The sequence below is a fragment of the Pan troglodytes genome, chromosome 10 (genome assembly GCF_028858775.2).
Source record: "Pan troglodytes isolate AG18354 chromosome 10, NHGRI_mPanTro3-v2.0_pri, whole genome shotgun sequence".
Taxonomy (NCBI): domain Eukaryota; kingdom Metazoa; phylum Chordata; class Mammalia; order Primates; family Hominidae; genus Pan; species Pan troglodytes.
The window spans coordinates 29,591,396-29,608,512 of NC_072408.2; the positions used below are offsets into that span (position 1 = coordinate 29,591,396).

The following is a 17,117-nucleotide window of genomic DNA, read 5'->3' on the forward strand; positions in this document are numbered from 1 at the left end:
CATCATGCCAACCCAACACTAGATTAAGGTTGAGGACCAGCACAGCCTCACCACGCCAGGGGCCAGATTTAGTTTAATTATTTCTTCAAAGCTGAAGATAGGATTGTTTAAAAGTCACAAAGCCCAGATGCAAATGGCTAAAGTGGAAAAAACATGAGACCAGCTAGCTCAACTCCCTTTTTCTTAGATAGGATATAGACACACAAAGAGACAAAATGGCCTACCCCAAGGTTCCCCAGCTGGTGCTCAGTGATAGAGCCAGGACTAAAACCCATGTAACCTGACCCTAAGGCCATCCTCTTAAAGCCCCCACAATGATCCCTGGTTTGAGGAGTAGGGAGCCAGGGTGCAGGGATACACTGATGTTATTATAGAAATGTGATGAATATTGAGAGATTCATTTATCTTTTTCAACTCTTGCTAAACCAGAGGCCATAATTTAACCTCCCACCATTGCCATTCAGTTTTTATGCAGAGACACGATCTCTTTTGGAAATGCTGGTATTCCTGGTGCTTGCTCCAACCTAAAGTCAGTATTTTCTGTTTGTTCCTCTAGTGTCCTTAGCCTCCAGCACAGTAGGATTGGCTGGGCAGGTTGTTCACACAGAAACCACAGAGGTTGTGCTGACGGCAGATCCTGTCACAGGATTTGGGATCCAACTGCAGGGCAGTGTGTTTGCCACAGAAACTCTCTCTTCTCCACCTCTGATTTCCTATATCGAAGCTGACAGCCCAGCAGAGAGGTGAGACACTTTCTTTCACAGCATCATTTTCTGCTCTGCGTTTCTGGTACCTGCTATCTTTGAATGGCTAGTAAATTATGAAACATTGCTCAATGCAGGAAATGCAAGATATGATGAACTGTCTTCTGACAATAAAATTTTATGTTCTTGATCAGGTTTGAAAAGAGTAATGAGCATGGATGCCTTTAACTAGCAGATTTTGTCCATCAAGGGACTAGAAGCTATATTAATTAAAAAGGAGAAAAATCCATAAAATAAACATATCCTGAAGTTCAACTTCAATAGTTTCTGCCATGGGGGAATATACATTCATCATTACTAAATATTGGTTTGGATCAGATTCTAACAATACCATGGTTATGAATTATTAATTACTTCTCTGGGATACTTCAGGATTCCCCTGCTCACAATTATAACCATGAACTGCAACAACACACGACGTTGAATTTGACCTATAGGATGCCCACAGCATTGAATAAGCAAGACCAAATTATGATGCTATTTTGCAAGGATCAAGCAAGGTAGATTTGGCAAGCTCAGCTTGGTAATTATTTACTCCATCTACAACCTCTCACATGTGGTTCTAAATTAGATGTGGGGTGCTACAGATTGGAGACAGAGTGATGGCCATCAATGGAATTCCAACAGAAGACAGCACCTTCGAAGAAGCCAATCAGCTCCTCCGAGACTCTTCAATCACAAGCAAGGTCACACTGGAAATCGAGTTTGATGTTGCAGGTATAATCATATCATCTCAAGTCAGTGACAGAGTCAGGAGTGGACTGCATGTGAGTTATATTGGTTATGTGGCAGAGAGGAAACTATTTTATATGCTGAACATGCTTTTGTTTAGGAGGTTTGGGGTGTCATTTTGAATTGAGCATTGTTTTGGATTATTCCTTAAAATGTCACCACAAGAACAACTGAAAATAAATGTGACAAATTGTATAATAGCCACAACTATAGAGGCGATAAAAATAAATCATGTGGCCTTCATTCTTTCTTTCTTCTGTATACTAGAGAAACCATATTCTTCAGTCACAGAGACAAGTAAAGCCTCTCTTTGACCCTTCACATTGCAAAGAACACATGAAACTTCTTTTGAGAGCAATGAAAATTCCCTAAGTGTATTTAAACAAGCCCAGTTGGCAAATATTTAGTTTTTAATGTTAAAGAGAAATGACAGCAGATACTTGTTAAAAATGACAAGGAAGACTTTTATTGGAAACTACTGCAGTAGGGGGTCAAGAATATTGCAGTAGGCCAGGCATGCTACCTCATGCCTTTAATCCCAGCATTTTGGGAGGCTGAGGTAGGTGGATCACCTGAGGTCAGGAGTTCGAGACTAGCCTGGCCAACTTGATGAAATCCTGTCTCTACTAAAAATACAAAAAATTAGCCAGGCATGGTGGCGGGCACCTATAGTCCCAGCTACTTGGGAGGTTGAGGCCAGAGAATCGCCTGAACCTGGGAGGCGGAGGTTGCAGTGAGCTGAGATCACACCACTGCACTCCAGCCTGGGCAATCTGGGCAACAAGAGCAAAACTCCACCTCAAAAAAAAAAAGAAAGAGAAAAGAAAAAAAAAATATTGCGGTAGGGGAGGGTGATTGAACGCAACTCCAAATATAGCCAGAGCAGTTGGGAATTTATAGCCAGAGGACAAAGTGAAGAGGAGGGAGTCATTGAATGGAAAATTACTAAAAGGAACTCGATTAAATATCAAAGGTGGGGGGCAAAGGGGATTCTCCCTAAACTGACTCAGCAGGATTCTTGCTAAAATTGGGCTCCCAGCCCAAAAACAAGGCATAATCAAGAAGAGGGCTCCAGGGAGCCAAACTAAAGTTTGGTTACAGGCAGAGTCCTGATCAGTAGCTAACAGGTGTGTGGATTTTAGAGATTGGTGCTAGTTCCCATTTAAGAAAATTGTCTTCACACAATGAAAGACTACCTCACAGACCCAATAACCCTTACCAATTAGTAAAGATATGCTTGTGGACTCAGGGATCACATTCCAACAAATATTTACTATTTACCATGGGCCAGTTATGCCCCTACACAATGTAGATGTAATAGTAGACAAGAAAGTAAAAAAAGCTTATATTTTTTAAAAAGCTTATATTGTATGAAGCTTATATTACAGCAGCATATAGAAAGTTAATTTAAAAATTAACAAATATTGCCCAGTGTGGTGGCTTACACCTATAACCCCAGCACTTTGGAGGCCAAGGCGGGAGGATCACTTGAGCCCAGAAGTTCAAAACCAGCCTGGGAAACAGGGAGACCTCATCTCTTAAAAAAAAATTTTTTTTTTAAATTAGCCTGGCATGGTGGTGCATGCCTGTAGTCCCAGCTACTCAAGAGGCTAAGCTGAAAGGATCACTTGAGCTCTGGAAGTCAAGGCTGCAGTGAGCAGTGATTGTACCACTGAACCCCAGCCTGGGTGACAGAGTGAGACCCTGTCTCAAAAAAATTAATTCATTAAAATTAACAAATATAAATTTACAGAATAAGTGCTCTGAGGAAAATACAGCAGCATAGAGGGTTAGAGAATGACTTTAGGGGAGCTAGTTTTGTAGGCTGATGCTCTAAGGAGTGACATTTGGGCAGGGATATGAAAGCTGAGACGGGTAAGCCTTGTAAGGCTCTCGGAAGAGGCATTCTAGGGAAAGGGAGTAGGCAATGTAAAGACCCTAAGCCAGAACAATTAGCTTGCTGGAGAAACAACAAAAAGGGCTGTTCCTGGAACAATATAAGGGAGTTGGGTTTGGATTTGGTTTGGATTTGGTGATGGAGTTAGAGGGGTTAGAGAGACTGACTAATGCAGTGTCTGGTAAGGAATTTAGATCACATTCCACGTGTAATGAAGCCATGGAGCATTTTATGCAGAGGAGCTAATCTGAGGAATGTTTTAGAAAGAGCCTTCTGACATGGGAGGGGAAAATAGCAGAAGCAGAAAAACCAGTTAGGAGATTGTGGCAGTTGGACACGTAAGGCATGATAGTGGCTTGACACAGTGGTAGTGCTGGAATTGGTGACAGATAGTGGAATTTAGGACATAGCTCGAAGCAGAGCTAATAGCACTTGTTTATGGGTTGGATATGGAAGATGAGGGAGAAGGAAGAGCATGAATGGCTCCTGAGGTGTGAGGGTGAGCAGTCAGGTAGACAGTGATGTCTTTAGCTGAGAAGACTGGAAGAGGGGAAATTTGGAGATAGGAAAAATAATTCTATTTTAGAGATGAGTTGGCAAATCCACTGCTAATACTAGAGAAAAAAGATAAGCATGTCTCTTCCTTAATTCAAATGACAGTTATTGAGCACCTGTTACTAGGTGCCTAAGCACTGTACTATTTTCAGATCATTGAAAGAGAAAATAGAAAGGATCCATATCCTCAAAGAGCTCAAAGCTAAATAGGAGAGAAAGAGCTGCTGAATGGTAAACATAGACTTGCCAAATTTGGGTTGCCACTGGAATGCAGAAAGAAGGGCCCAGGAGAGAGTAGTGCAGGCATTACCCTGGAGCCTAGGATTCAGGGTCTGGGCTGGATAGCAAGACCGAGGAATAACCAACATGGCAGTGATTGTTAAAGTCACAGGAAAAAAGGAGACCCCTAAGGAAAGAGTGGCAGTAAGAAAGGGACCAAGGAGGGGACTCTGCCTGAGGAATACTGAGACTTAAAGGGAAAAAAGTGTGAGCAAAGGCGATGAAGGTGTACCTTGAGAAATGGAAGGAGAACCAAAAGAAGGTGGCATTTTGGAAGCCAAAGAAAGAATTTCAAGACAAAAGTCACTATTGATAGCTTAAATATACTATGGAGAATTCAAGTAACATAAGGTAGGAAATGTCCCTTGGATTTGGCCATTAAGAAGAAAGACATTGCCATAGTATGAACTGATCTGAGAAGTAGGGGCAGAAGTCAGATTGCAGTGAGCTGAGGAATGAGTGGAGAGTGACAAATACAGAGATGCTCTGCTTGCTGTCTGCTTTAGGAACTGGATTTTGGAAGAGAGTTTGGCCGGAAAAATGCACTGAATGGATGAAAGAGACTGGACACCATTGTGGGCTCCTCTTTTGAGAACTTCTGCATTTACTTATGTGCTTGTTGCTCTATTTTATATTGTATTATATCCTTTATTCAGTAGTTCTCAACTGGGGTCAATTTTGCCCCAGGGGACATTTGGTGAGGTCAAGAAATTTAGCTGTAGAGAAAGAAGAAGAGACAACAGATAGTGAGAGACTCAAAGTTCAAAGGGGTGTTATTTTGTTTTGCGGCTTTGTTTTGTTAAGATTGGAGAGATTGAGCATGTTTGGGGCCTGACATGAATGAGGGAGAGAAGAGATAATAATGGAATCAGATCCACAAAGGAATGAGAAAGAGAAGTCCAGGACAGAAGGTAGAAGACCTCTTATGAATTTGTAGAAAAGGTTGTGAGACACAGAAAGACAAACATCACATGTTCTCACTTAACTGTGGGAGCTAAAAATTAAAACAATTGAACTCCTGGAGACAGAGAGTAGAAAGATGGTTACCAGAGGCTTGGAAGAGTAGCGATGATAGTGGGGAGTGGGGATGGTTAATGGGTCCAAAAAAAATTTGGAAAGAATGAATAAGACCTGGTGTTTGCTAGCACAACAGGGTGACTGTAGTTAAAAAATAATTTAATCATACATTTAAAAATAGCCAGAAGAGTATAATTGGATTGTTTGAAACCCAAAGTGTGGGGACTGGAGAGGATGGACACCCCATTTGCCCTGATGTGGTTATTGTGCATTGCATACTTGTATCAAAGTATCCCATGTAACCCATAAATATACATGGCTACTGTGTACCCACAAAAATTAAAATAATTTTAAAAAAGAAAAGAAAAGGATGTGAGAATATAAATACATTTTTAGCCGGCTTTTAGATGGTTCATGTAAGAACTGTCAAGCAAGGGTGAAAAGATCAGCAGCTTCGAGGGTTGAAAAGAATGAAGATTTAGAATAGCAAATCAGAGGAATGCATGAGGAAACCAACCAGAAGCTGTAAAAGGATATTCAAGCAGTGTCTGGAAGCTTCAAGTTTAGAGCAGCATCAGCCTACACAGTGGAGTAAGTTGTTGTTTTTTATTTTCAGGAGACCTCAGCTGCCATGTAATAAGAGCAGAGAAAATGAATGATTAGATTGAGCCAGAGATTGAGGTTTCCAGAGAAGGTTCAACAGAAGAACTAGTCAGGGAGGTTCAAAATGCTTCTGGGAGAGCAGATGAAAAATTATGATAGTAACGTCATAATTATTATGGTAATATTTATCAAATGCTTGCTCTGTGGCCTGTCACTTTCTAAACGTGGTGTGTGCATCAAATTGTTTAATTCTTATAACAGCAATGGAAGAGATTACTATGATTATGTCCTCAGAAAATTGAGGCACACATAGTTGATGGTAGGCTGGAATTTTAACCCAGGCAGTCTGGCTTCAAAGGCCACACCTGCAGCACTCCACTCCACTACACTACTGTGTTTGAAAGAATCTGAGTGGGAGAGATGGGAATCAATAATAGATCAGCCTGATAGACTGAGAGAAAAGGGAAGACTTAAGGAACTAGAGATCTTCAGGAAGAGAAAGGGATAGTGAGAGAAAGGAATGAGGGAGCTGATGTCTAGGAGATTGAGGCCCAAGTGCTGTATTAGAGTTTAGGATTTCAGAGAAGGTCCAGCAAGACTTAGGGTGGTGATTTGCAAAAGTGGAGTGGAGGTAAAGATCCTCAACCAGGAGAGATCTGAGAATTGGGAACACAGTGTAATGGAAGGACCAGCCATGCAGTGAAATCTCACAGAAGGATGGCAGGACTTAGAATTAGGAGGGGAGTAAGAACTAGCTGAATTGCACATGCCAAGCACAATTCCACAGAAGAAGCTTTGCAGTAGCTGCTTTCTGTCATGTTTGGGTGGTTTGGCTCACTTCATTCAGGTCTTTGCTCAAATGTCACATGCTCAGAGAAGCCTTCCCTGGCCATCTATCACTCTCTATTCTCTTGCCCAGATTTATGGTTCTGCTTAGCCATTCTCACACTCTGACCTTATATTGTATATTTATTTGTTTATTTTCACTCTCCTCCAGTGGAAAAACCTATGAAATCAGGGACTTTGTGGGTTTTGTTTATGAATGTACACCTAGCACCCAATGTATTGCTTGGAATACAAGAAGCTCTCATTTGGTCAGTACTCAGTGAATGAGGCCAGGCATGGTGACTCATGCCTGTAATCCCAGCACTTTGGGAGGCCAAGGCGGGTGGATTACTTGAGGTCAGGAATTCCAGACCAGCCTGCCCAACATGGTGAAACCCTGTCTCTACTAAAAATATAAAAATTAGCCTAGCATGGTGGTGTGTGCCTGTGATCCTAGCTACCAGGGAGGCTGAGGCAGGAGAATCACTTGAACCCGGGAGGCGGAGGTTGCAGTGAGCCAAGAACATGCCACTGCACTCTGGCCTGGGCAACAGAGCAAAAAAAAAAAAAAACTCCGTCTCAAAAAAAAAAAAAAAAAAATACTCGGTGAACGAATGGGTGGAGAGCAGTTGGCTCTACTGAAGAACTGGGATCAGGAACTTCAGACTGCATCAGGAGCCGAGATCATCCCTACTGTTTCTCTGGGGTTCCTGGTCTCTCAGTGCTGCTTGTTTCTGTATATCTGCTCCATTTGTCCCTATAGACAAGTTTCCTCTGACTTTTTATTGTATGTAATTGTCCCATCTTTGCTAAAGTACCCAGCCAGTTCTAATTTCTCATTCCCAGGAGAAAGAATCTAATGGCCCAGCTTAGGTTTGGTATCCTACCCTTCTAGTCAGCTGTGACCACGGAAGAATCAAGTAGGACTTTTCAAGGATGGGTCAGATGGTGGTGAAGATATGGTTTTCAAAGAAGGCTGTCCAGCAACCCCAGAATGTACAATAACTACAATAACACAACATTAATGATTAATTATTGTTAACTACAATAACAGAACATTAGTGGTGAAATGTTTCTTGTAATCCAATACCTTTATTCATTATAAATGGGGAAACTGAGGCTCAATTGGGGAAACCCAAGGTCGTACAGCAGGGTGAATCGTAGACCTAGGTCGGTTGACTTGGAGTCTCTCTTCACCATATCACATTGCACTGACTCTTCAAAGAGATGTTACCAGGATGAAGCAATTAGAGCAGGAGTTCTAAACCTCTGCCCTACTGACATTCTTTGTTGCAGGGAGGTGATTTGTTGAACATTGTGTGCACTGTAGAACATTCAGCAGCACCCACTCACTACATTCCAGTTGTCAAATTACCAGCACAATTTAGTCTTCTTCATAAGCAGTATCTAAGTATTTACTTGTGAATATATGTGTGTATTTTAATATTTGTTGATTGGATACTTTAATATCTTAAATTTAAGCTCCTAAAAAATAGGAACTGTGTCTGTTAAACCCACTTTGTTCAGTACCCAGCTTACTTGATAAGGGACAGGAAAAGGAAATGTAAGTTCATCTCCCACTGCCCTTGATTGTTCCAGAAAGTAACCCACTTCAAATAGATGGCAATAATACAGAATAGGGCAAGAAAAGCTATGTTCCCATCTTGTTGTTCCTTCCTCATGACAGACATCACTAGTTGACACCGATATTCTCCCGCTGAGCCCAGATACAGCATCATAGTCCTCAATAAAACACTCTAGTTAGTCATTACCAACCTACTAGTATCAACTGGAAACTATTGGATTCAGAAAAATCCTTTCTAGCCAGTCAAGAACTTGGGACATTGGTGGGGAATCACTGGATGTGAGTTGTTTCAAGACTGTTCAGTACTTCTGAATTCACTCCTAATTTTCTGGATGTAAGCCATCCGTTTCCAAAATTCTGCCTCAGAAATGTTTTACAACCAGATATTAATTCCCAAACCTTTGGACCTCAGAGACAAATTCCTCTATTTTATAAGTATTTTAAGTTGACATGGAGTGATTTTAAGTTGACATGGAGTGGTTAAAAAAGCTTGACTCATTTTTGCCCAAATCTCTCTCCCTTTTCTCCTTTTTTTTTTTTTTTTTTTTTTGGAGACAGAGTCTTGCACTGTTACCCAGGCTAGAGTGCAGTGGTGCTATCAACCTCCGTCTCCTGGGTTCAACCAATTCTTGTGCCTCAGCCTCCCAAGTAGCTGGGATTATAGGCATGTGCCACCAAGCCTGGCTAAGTATTTTTGTATCTTTAGTAGAGACAAGGTTTCACCATGTTGGCCAGGCTGGTCTCAAACTCCTGAGCTCAGGCAATCTGCCTGCCTCTGCCTCCCAAAGTGCTAGGGTTACAGGTGTGAGCCACTGTGCCTGGCCCCAAATCTGTCTCTTTAAATATAGGTACTATACTGCACAAACAGCATAGTAACTTTAATGAAATTGTTTTAAGTAAAAGGTGCTTATAACCCCATCATGCTAATAAATATGTTTAAATTTTTTATATTTCTTACCAAAATCCTTACCATACATATAATTTTATAAAGCTGTAACCATAATATATGCACAGCTTATATTTTGCCTTGTTTGTTACTGTCTTTTAAACACCCATCTCCAACTAATATCATGAATAATACCTGAAGTTTCTACTTTAAGTCTGAAGTTATTTTGTTGGAAAAAAATTTATATCTTTGTTCTGGAAAGAAGTCTCGGTGAGAATCCTATCAAATAATGTTTGCCATCATTATGGAGCCCCCAGTGCCTTTCTCTGCATTGGTGGGAGTTAAACGTTCACGTTCCTCACAAAGGGTGTCTGCATTGATGAATTACGATGTGGTTGTTATCTTACTGTGCTAACAATGAATGCTTCAGGCAGAAAAGCAGACCACTTGGAAAGAAGGAGACCTTTGTTTACCCAAATGTGTTTTTAATTATAGCATTAACAAAGATAAAGCAAAATCAGGGAAGTACAAAATAATTACATGCGAGTCTAACAAAATAAACATCATTTGTTCTTAGATTCTATGTACTTCCTCTAAACCTGCTGTTTTTCCAAATATTGGACCTTTTCCTCTTTACTAGTGTTTCTTTAAGAAACCCCAAATTAAATATGTCTTTGCTTTAGCAGCCAAATAATTATATAAAGAAAAAATAACAAATATAAAATAAATCATGTTGGCATTTAAAGATTAAAATGAAGCCGCAGCTTGATCAAAGAGATTTATTAGTTGATATTTGTTCATCATTATGAATATTTCAAATCTCATGTAGTCAGAAGTGATTCATTACTGTTTTCCAGGAAGTGATAATATCTCCTGCAGTGTCATTAACAATGTTAATCTTGGTCAAGTTTCCCTGGATTAAAAATTTATAAAAGCAAAATGTTGCTGTAGTAACTATTCTAGAACAGCATTTTCTGGCCCTTGTGTTTCAAAGACCTCACTTACACAAGCTTAGCATCATGGGCAAGATGCTATATACATATACAGATATACAGATACACATGTACAAATATGTGTATGCTCCTCTCTCCTTTCACAGAGAACTGTTTCTTAAAACAGAAAATATTAAATGGGTAGGACAGGTGCAGTGGCTCCGCCTGTAATCACAGCCTTTTAGGAGGCTGAGGTGGACGGATCACTTGAGCCCGGGAGTTTGAGACCAGCCTAGGCAACATGGCGGAAACCCCATCTCTACAGAAAATACAAAAATTAGCTGGGCGTGATGGCAGGTGCTTGTAGTTCTAGCTACTTGGGAGACTGAGGCAAGAGGATCACCTGAGCCTGCAGAGGTCAAGGCTGCAGTGAACTGTGATTGTGCCACTGTACTCCAGCCTGGGTGACAGAGTGAGAACCAGTCTCCAAAAAAAAAAAAAAAAAAATGGTCACACGTTTGTGAAATGAGTTCTACAAATAGTGATGCTTCATGCACATTTACTTATGGGCCATTTGTGTGCTTTATCCAAGTAATCAAATCATTTTTTTCTGCTATGCCCGTAAACACTTGTGTGGAGGCTTTCTGCATGCCCTCATCCCATTTCCTCTACCGAATCAATGTGTTCATCAGGGATCTTTCAGTTGCCAGCAAGAAACATGCACTCCACCTGGTTTAATCAGAGAAGAGGCATTCACTGGAAGCGCAATCTGTGTTTCACAGCCAGGAAGGGCTAGAACCTGACTTCAATGGCTGTCAAGGCCAGGTACAGGCTCTCTCCTCATACACACTTGCTTCTTTCTTCCTTGTCTCTGCTGACTGGCTGCTGGTGCATATGGGCAAAACCTGGCCACTTCCAAAGGCCCTCTCTGCCCCCAGTGTGCATGCTAATTCCAAATTCTTAAACTGTCACTTTGAAGGTAGAAGGAAGGTGGCAATTAGCCTTTTGTTGTTAAAGCGCAGTATGGGGAGGACTCAGGAAAGTCATAGATTGGAAAAATATTTTGTAAGGAAATATTTATGACATTTGCAGCTTCTAAAGTCAGGAAGTAAAGCACACCTAAGTGGTTTTTTACCTACTTCATTTCTCTTTTTCAGATTAGCCAGTCTTTTTCAAATCTCCTGTGGGAAATAATTTGCCCTATCTCAAGTCCTACTGAGAAATTGAAAGGATACAAATTCTTAGTGAATAAATAAACAAATAAATATATGTGGATTCACTTCCTGGCCCATGAGAGTGTTAGCTGAAGACAACCCCAAAGTCAAAGGTGTTAACTCAGTCCGTGACACTCACTTGGTCAAGGGAGGAAATGGGAAAGGCAGCTGATTACCTCGCTCCCCTCTGAAGTAAATAAAAACCAGAGCGAAGGAGGGAGCCCAGAGAAGGAAGACCCCATAGCACCACTGATGCTGAGAGGGCCAGTCTGGGGATCCTTTTTTATAGGTGGCTTTCTAAAAGCTAGGCGGGCCCAGGGAAATCAAATTTCTATTGTGTGCTCCAGTTTAACACTGTATGGCGAAACTTCTGAGTTGAAAAATCAGATTCTGGTCTTGTGAGACATTTAATACCTGAATTTTTCCTCAGAAAGGATGAGAGGTCAAGAAGAGCAATTCAAGGCCAAACAAAGAAGGGAGTCCTCTCTCTCTTTCCATGAATCCAATCCTAACCATCACCTCCACTTTGCACAGACTCAAATGTGTTAACTATGTGGTTAGTAAATTAAGCTAAGGGCCTGAGTGCCTAATGGTTCTGCTGTGGTTAATTGTCTGTGTGCCGGATAGGCACCTGCCTTGAGTCAAGCTGATCAAGCCGGCCAAGTGGATAGCTCACCCATCCCACAATCCTCTGCTTATGCTAAAGTATCCACTGTTCCTGAAGCCTCTCCCCACTTCTTTCCAAAACCATCAGAAAGGATTATAGTCATTAGCAAGTTAGGATGAATAGATGCTATCTCTTCAATGGATATTTCCATTTTAACCTTATCATTAAGTAAAGGTCTTTCTGACTGTTAAGGAATTTTAAGAAGAGTATATTTAAGAATCTGTAGCAATTTCTTCCTTTCTCAGACATTAATTAGGTCTGGATAAAATCAGCTTAGCTCTGTCCTGCGTTGAGATTCAGCCAGTATACACTGGTTCTCTCTCTGTTGCTTTGATATTAGCTTACTTCTATACTGACTGGCCAGTATCTGAGCCCACTTTCACTCCCTTCCAGTGCCCTGTGATCCTCTCTGGAATCTCTAAAAGCTCCTCATTATACAGAAACTAAAGGATCATTTAATGTAGTTGGAATCTGCTGGGTCCCTGTGTTCCAACTCTGTGGTCAGCATCTAGTTTGATTGGTTGTTTTAGTCTTTTTGATTGATAACCAGTACTGTTTTGGTTGTGAAATATTTTGAATGTCACTCCTGATTCTACCTCTTTAATTGTACTTTTCACATTACAAATTAAGGCACCTCTCCACCCACTCTCACTGCCCAATCGGCAACCATCACACCAAACTGACATCTCTCCTGAAATCTGTTTTCCCAGGTACCTTCAAACAATAAATAGGGGTGGAGGTGGGGGGAAGAATTACTGAATAGCACGCTCTTGGAAAATATGGTTGGGGGTGGAAAGAATATAATAATAGGACCTAAGGTTCTTAAACTTTACTATGCCTGAGATTCACCTAGAGATCTCTAGGCCTCATCTTTAGAGATTCTGATTCATAGATTGGAATTATTCAGGAATCATTATTTGTAACTCCCATTCCAGGTAAATTTGATGTAGATGGTGCATGCATCACACTTGAGAAATACTGAACTCAACTGTTGGTGTGAATTATGCACAGTTGCCTGTGGATAGGAAGTGTATTCATCACCAGGAGCTTAATTTACCAGGATTTTAAAGACATTCATCTTACTTCAGTTCCTACAGTTTTAGCTACATATGATTATGATACAAGTATTCCTAATGCATTTTTATTGATGGGTGCTCCAGTCCTCAGTGTTCTATTAACACATTCTTTTTTGTTTTGATATTAGAGTCTGTCATCCCAAGTAGTGGAACATTTCATGTAAAGCTGCCTAAGAAGCACAATGTGGAACTTGGAATAACAATAAGTTGTAAGTAGAAGTTATTTCTTTTAAATAATTTTTAAAGGCATTAGAAAACTGTGTTGTCAAATGGTTTGCAGGTGTAACAAATGTTTTATATGTCTTTGCGAAGTTTTTATATCATGATACAAAAATGTGGAGTCAGTCACACCTCCAGCACTTACTGGCTGTATGAATGGGACAAGTTACTCAAACTCTCTCCAATCTTATATTTCTTCATCTGTAAAATGAAAATAAGGATAGCTAGAAAATATAGGATTGTTTTAATTATTGAATAAAATCCATATTTATATACCTAGTACAGTGCTTGGCAAGTGATGAGTCCCGGTGAGATAAACATGTATCTCACACAACTAGATAAATAATTAGATGAGAGATAGATGCATATAGATTCTCTACATTTTATATTGTGAATTATTAGTATATCGTATAATATATATTATTAGCATATTGTATATTAATTCAGTGTATTGTAAATTTTTATAATCTATTTAACAAAAATTACCTTTATTTACTTTTAAGACTATCTTCCCATCTGTCCACTATGCATCTATAATCCTTTTCACAAGACTAAAACAATGTCTCTTACTTTAAGTAAATCCTTGAATTCCTCCATAGTGCACAGTGTCTGGAAAACTGAACCAGAAAGAAAAGTGGAGCATATAAATGTACTCAATTCCCTCCTTTCCTCGGGCTTTAGTTTTATAACTGCTTTGGTAAAAACAACTTTGAAAGTGTTAGCTCCAATGGACTTTCATAGAATGGAAATTGAGGGTTTTGGGGGGCTTTTAATATCCATAGACTAAATGCATCCATAAATGTCCCAAGAAAATGAAGCAAATGTTAAATGCCTAAAGACCAAAGGAGACATAGAGGTAATGACTGTGACCAAGAGCTGGTTTCTTCAAGAAAGAGTGATGAGGCCACATAAAATTGCCTCACTGCACTCTGTTGGATAGCATTTCTGTCAGTAGTTCAGGCAAAAAATAAATACAAGTTCTCAATTGGGCAGTATGAAATGGTGCTGTCTGATTCAACATGGACGATACAAATTTAATACTGAAAAATGAAATTTTATTTATAACCAATAACCCACACATATCTACTGCAACACTAAAAAGAACGGTACTGCAATTCAAAATAAATATTAAGAGCAAGAAGCCACATATATGGGAGAGAGCCTAGATCCCCCCAAACCCTAATGTGACCTAGTGGGAGAAAAGTAGAAAGATGGAATGGGATTTTAGAGACTCCAGCACTATCCTAAGTGCTCCTAAAGTCATTTATTCCTTTAATTGGGTCACTTAGCCTCTCAGTTTTTTCACTATGCAGCAAAGATGGTATGTCACTATAGTGTCAACAACTAGGGCTACTAAAATTAAGACAGCATATCAGAATTTACTGTTCCAAACATATTTAGGGCTCAAGATGGCTTCTGCATGCAAACCCTCATGCAACTTTAAGGTTATTCTCTTTTGTTTATTCCAATCCATTCATTTATTCTGTCAGAACTAGCTGTGGGAGTGGTGCGTCTTGGAGTTGTGCACTATATAACCTGCCTCTGTACACAGAAACCCTGCCCCCACTTCCATTCTTTCATTCTTCTGCCTTCCCTCAACAAATGCATTCTGAGTGTCCACCATGCTCTAAGCCCTATGCTAAATTTTAAGAATATACACCCTGTCCTTCTAGATGCTTCCTGCTGGTTGGTATTGTGAAGTCATCTATTCCTCAGAAGCTTCTATCACCACTGCCACACAGTTATTTTACTCTCAAATTTTAAGTAGGAATATTGTCTTTAATTTTGTTTTATACAATAGATGTATTCTTAGTTACAAATTGATATAAATAAAAAATATAATTTAGTCAGAAAGTATCCATCTAAAAATACCCTATGGTGTATTTCGTATTAAAAAGTAGACATTTATATGCTAATTTGTTTGAGATGTAGTCTTGTACACAAACTACAAAATATTTGTTTTATTCACATTAAGAATCATTTAATATTATGCTTTATGATGGTGTTTTGTTTTGCGTGAGTGTTTTACTTCTAAAATGGGTTTTAGTAGCAATAATGGCAACAATCTAAAAACCCCCATAAAGATGGCTTGCATTTTAGCCAGCCACAGGCAAACGCATTCATGGAAGCTGAAAGTGTTATGCTATTCCCGGATAGAGAAATGATACATGAGCTTGTCAAACATGCTTGTCAGTTCTTCTAGAGCTACAGCTCCATTTGCGCAACTAATCATCACCACCATGCTGACTTTTGTGTCTCCTCATGGGAAATACTCATATTTTGCCAGATGACAAAGCAGACTTTGCTCTTTAAAAAAAGAAAAGAAAAAAAAAAGGCCAGAATCCATTTTCATTGTTATGAGTTAGTGAAATCCGGAGGCCTAGCACAGTTCCTGACATACAATGTGCTTATATAATGCCTCCGTTTGCTGAGTGAATGAATAAGAAGCTTTACCAGCAAATGTTTTACTAAGCACTATGTACTCCAAGAAATGAGCTTCCAAGGGAGATGATAAATGAATATAAATGTTTGTGCAAAGGCTGATGCATAGACAGAAGAAAGACTGACTTAGAAAATGATTAAGAGCAAGGACTCAGAGCCTAGACTGTCTCATGCCCTGATTCCCTCAACCTCTCTGTGCCGTTTCTTCATCTAGAAAATGGTGTACATATTACCTTCTTCATAGCATTGTTGACAAGATTAAATGAATTACTATATGTAAAATGCCTTAAACACATTGTGAACCCTAACAAACATTAGTGATGATGATCTTCGTCATTATTTACTTTACACACAGAGCCTTTTGAAATATTATATTATTTATTTATGTTTTATTTTTTGAGACAGGATCTCACTCTGTCACCCAGGCTGGAGTGCAGCGGCACTATTAGGGCTCACTGCGGCCTCAACCTCCTAGGCTCAAGCAATCCTCCCACTTTAACCTCCCAAGTATCTGGGACTACAGGCATGAGCCACCATGCCTGGCTAATTTTTAAATTTTTGTAGAGATAAAGTCTCACTGTGTTGCCCAGGCTGGTCTTGAACTTCTAAACTCAAGCGATTTTCCTGCCTCAGCCTCTTAAAGTGTTGGGATTACAGGTGTGAGCCACCATGCCTGCTAAAATATTTTAAGCACAGCTCCAGCCCACAAAATCTAGTGCCAACATAAGAAGGAAATCTGGGAACCCTCTTCTCAGACACACATGGATACTGTTAGTGAAACCGAGGTGCTGCAAGGACTTGATTCTTCTCATTATCTCTATACCAAGTCCTCTTTCTGTCGTCTTCATCTTGTGCAAGCTCTAAGTATTAAGAAACAGCCCCTCATCTCTGGAAGCATACCACCAGAGCCTTTACGGCTCACTCTTCATACCTAATTGACTGAGAAATGAGTCTGTCTGATTTTAGACACAGTGAGCAGTTTCAGACTAATTTTCTTAAGTTCTGATGACACATTTGCAGCATATTAGCACCAGGCATTGCTTTTATTGATGTTATTGCTGTAATATAGAGTGATTTATTATAGCAAATAAAGTGGAACAGCCTAGCAGAAGGATGCAGTTCAGGACTGGAAGTCACATCCTGATGCCTCCACACCTTAACCAGTCAGAAATCCCAGAGCTCACACCTTCCTCACAGCCCACCTCTCTTTCGAGTCAGCGAATCCTGATTGTCTCTGTCACATCCCATTATCAGTAAAGTCCTTTTTACATGGGTGTTTTCCCTTGAGGTTTTATTACAGGGGTTTGTGTCTACTTTGTACCAGGCATGGCACTATGCAATTTTATGTGTTTTCTTACTTAATCCTGAAAGTAGCTCTGTGACATCTATCTCCATTTTACAAAGAGGAAAGAACAACTCAGCTG

At 39.9% G+C, this 17,117-nt stretch overlaps 1 protein-coding gene across 18 annotated transcripts in view; it reads left to right on the forward strand.

Moving 5' to 3' along the window:
• The window catches only part of GRIP1 (glutamate receptor interacting protein 1), a 716,800-nt gene that overhangs the window by 618,396 nt on the left and 81,287 nt on the right, over positions 1-17,117 (forward strand). For all 18 annotated transcript variants that reach the window (XM_054664158.2, XM_054664159.2, XM_016923073.4 and 15 more), the window contains 3 exons: positions 557-743; positions 1,336-1,481; positions 13,161-13,241. In XM_054664158.2, the coding sequence (XP_054520133.1) occupies positions 557-743; positions 1,336-1,481; positions 13,161-13,241 (414 nt within the window). The remainder of the gene's footprint in view (positions 1-556; positions 744-1,335; positions 1,482-13,160; positions 13,242-17,117) is intronic.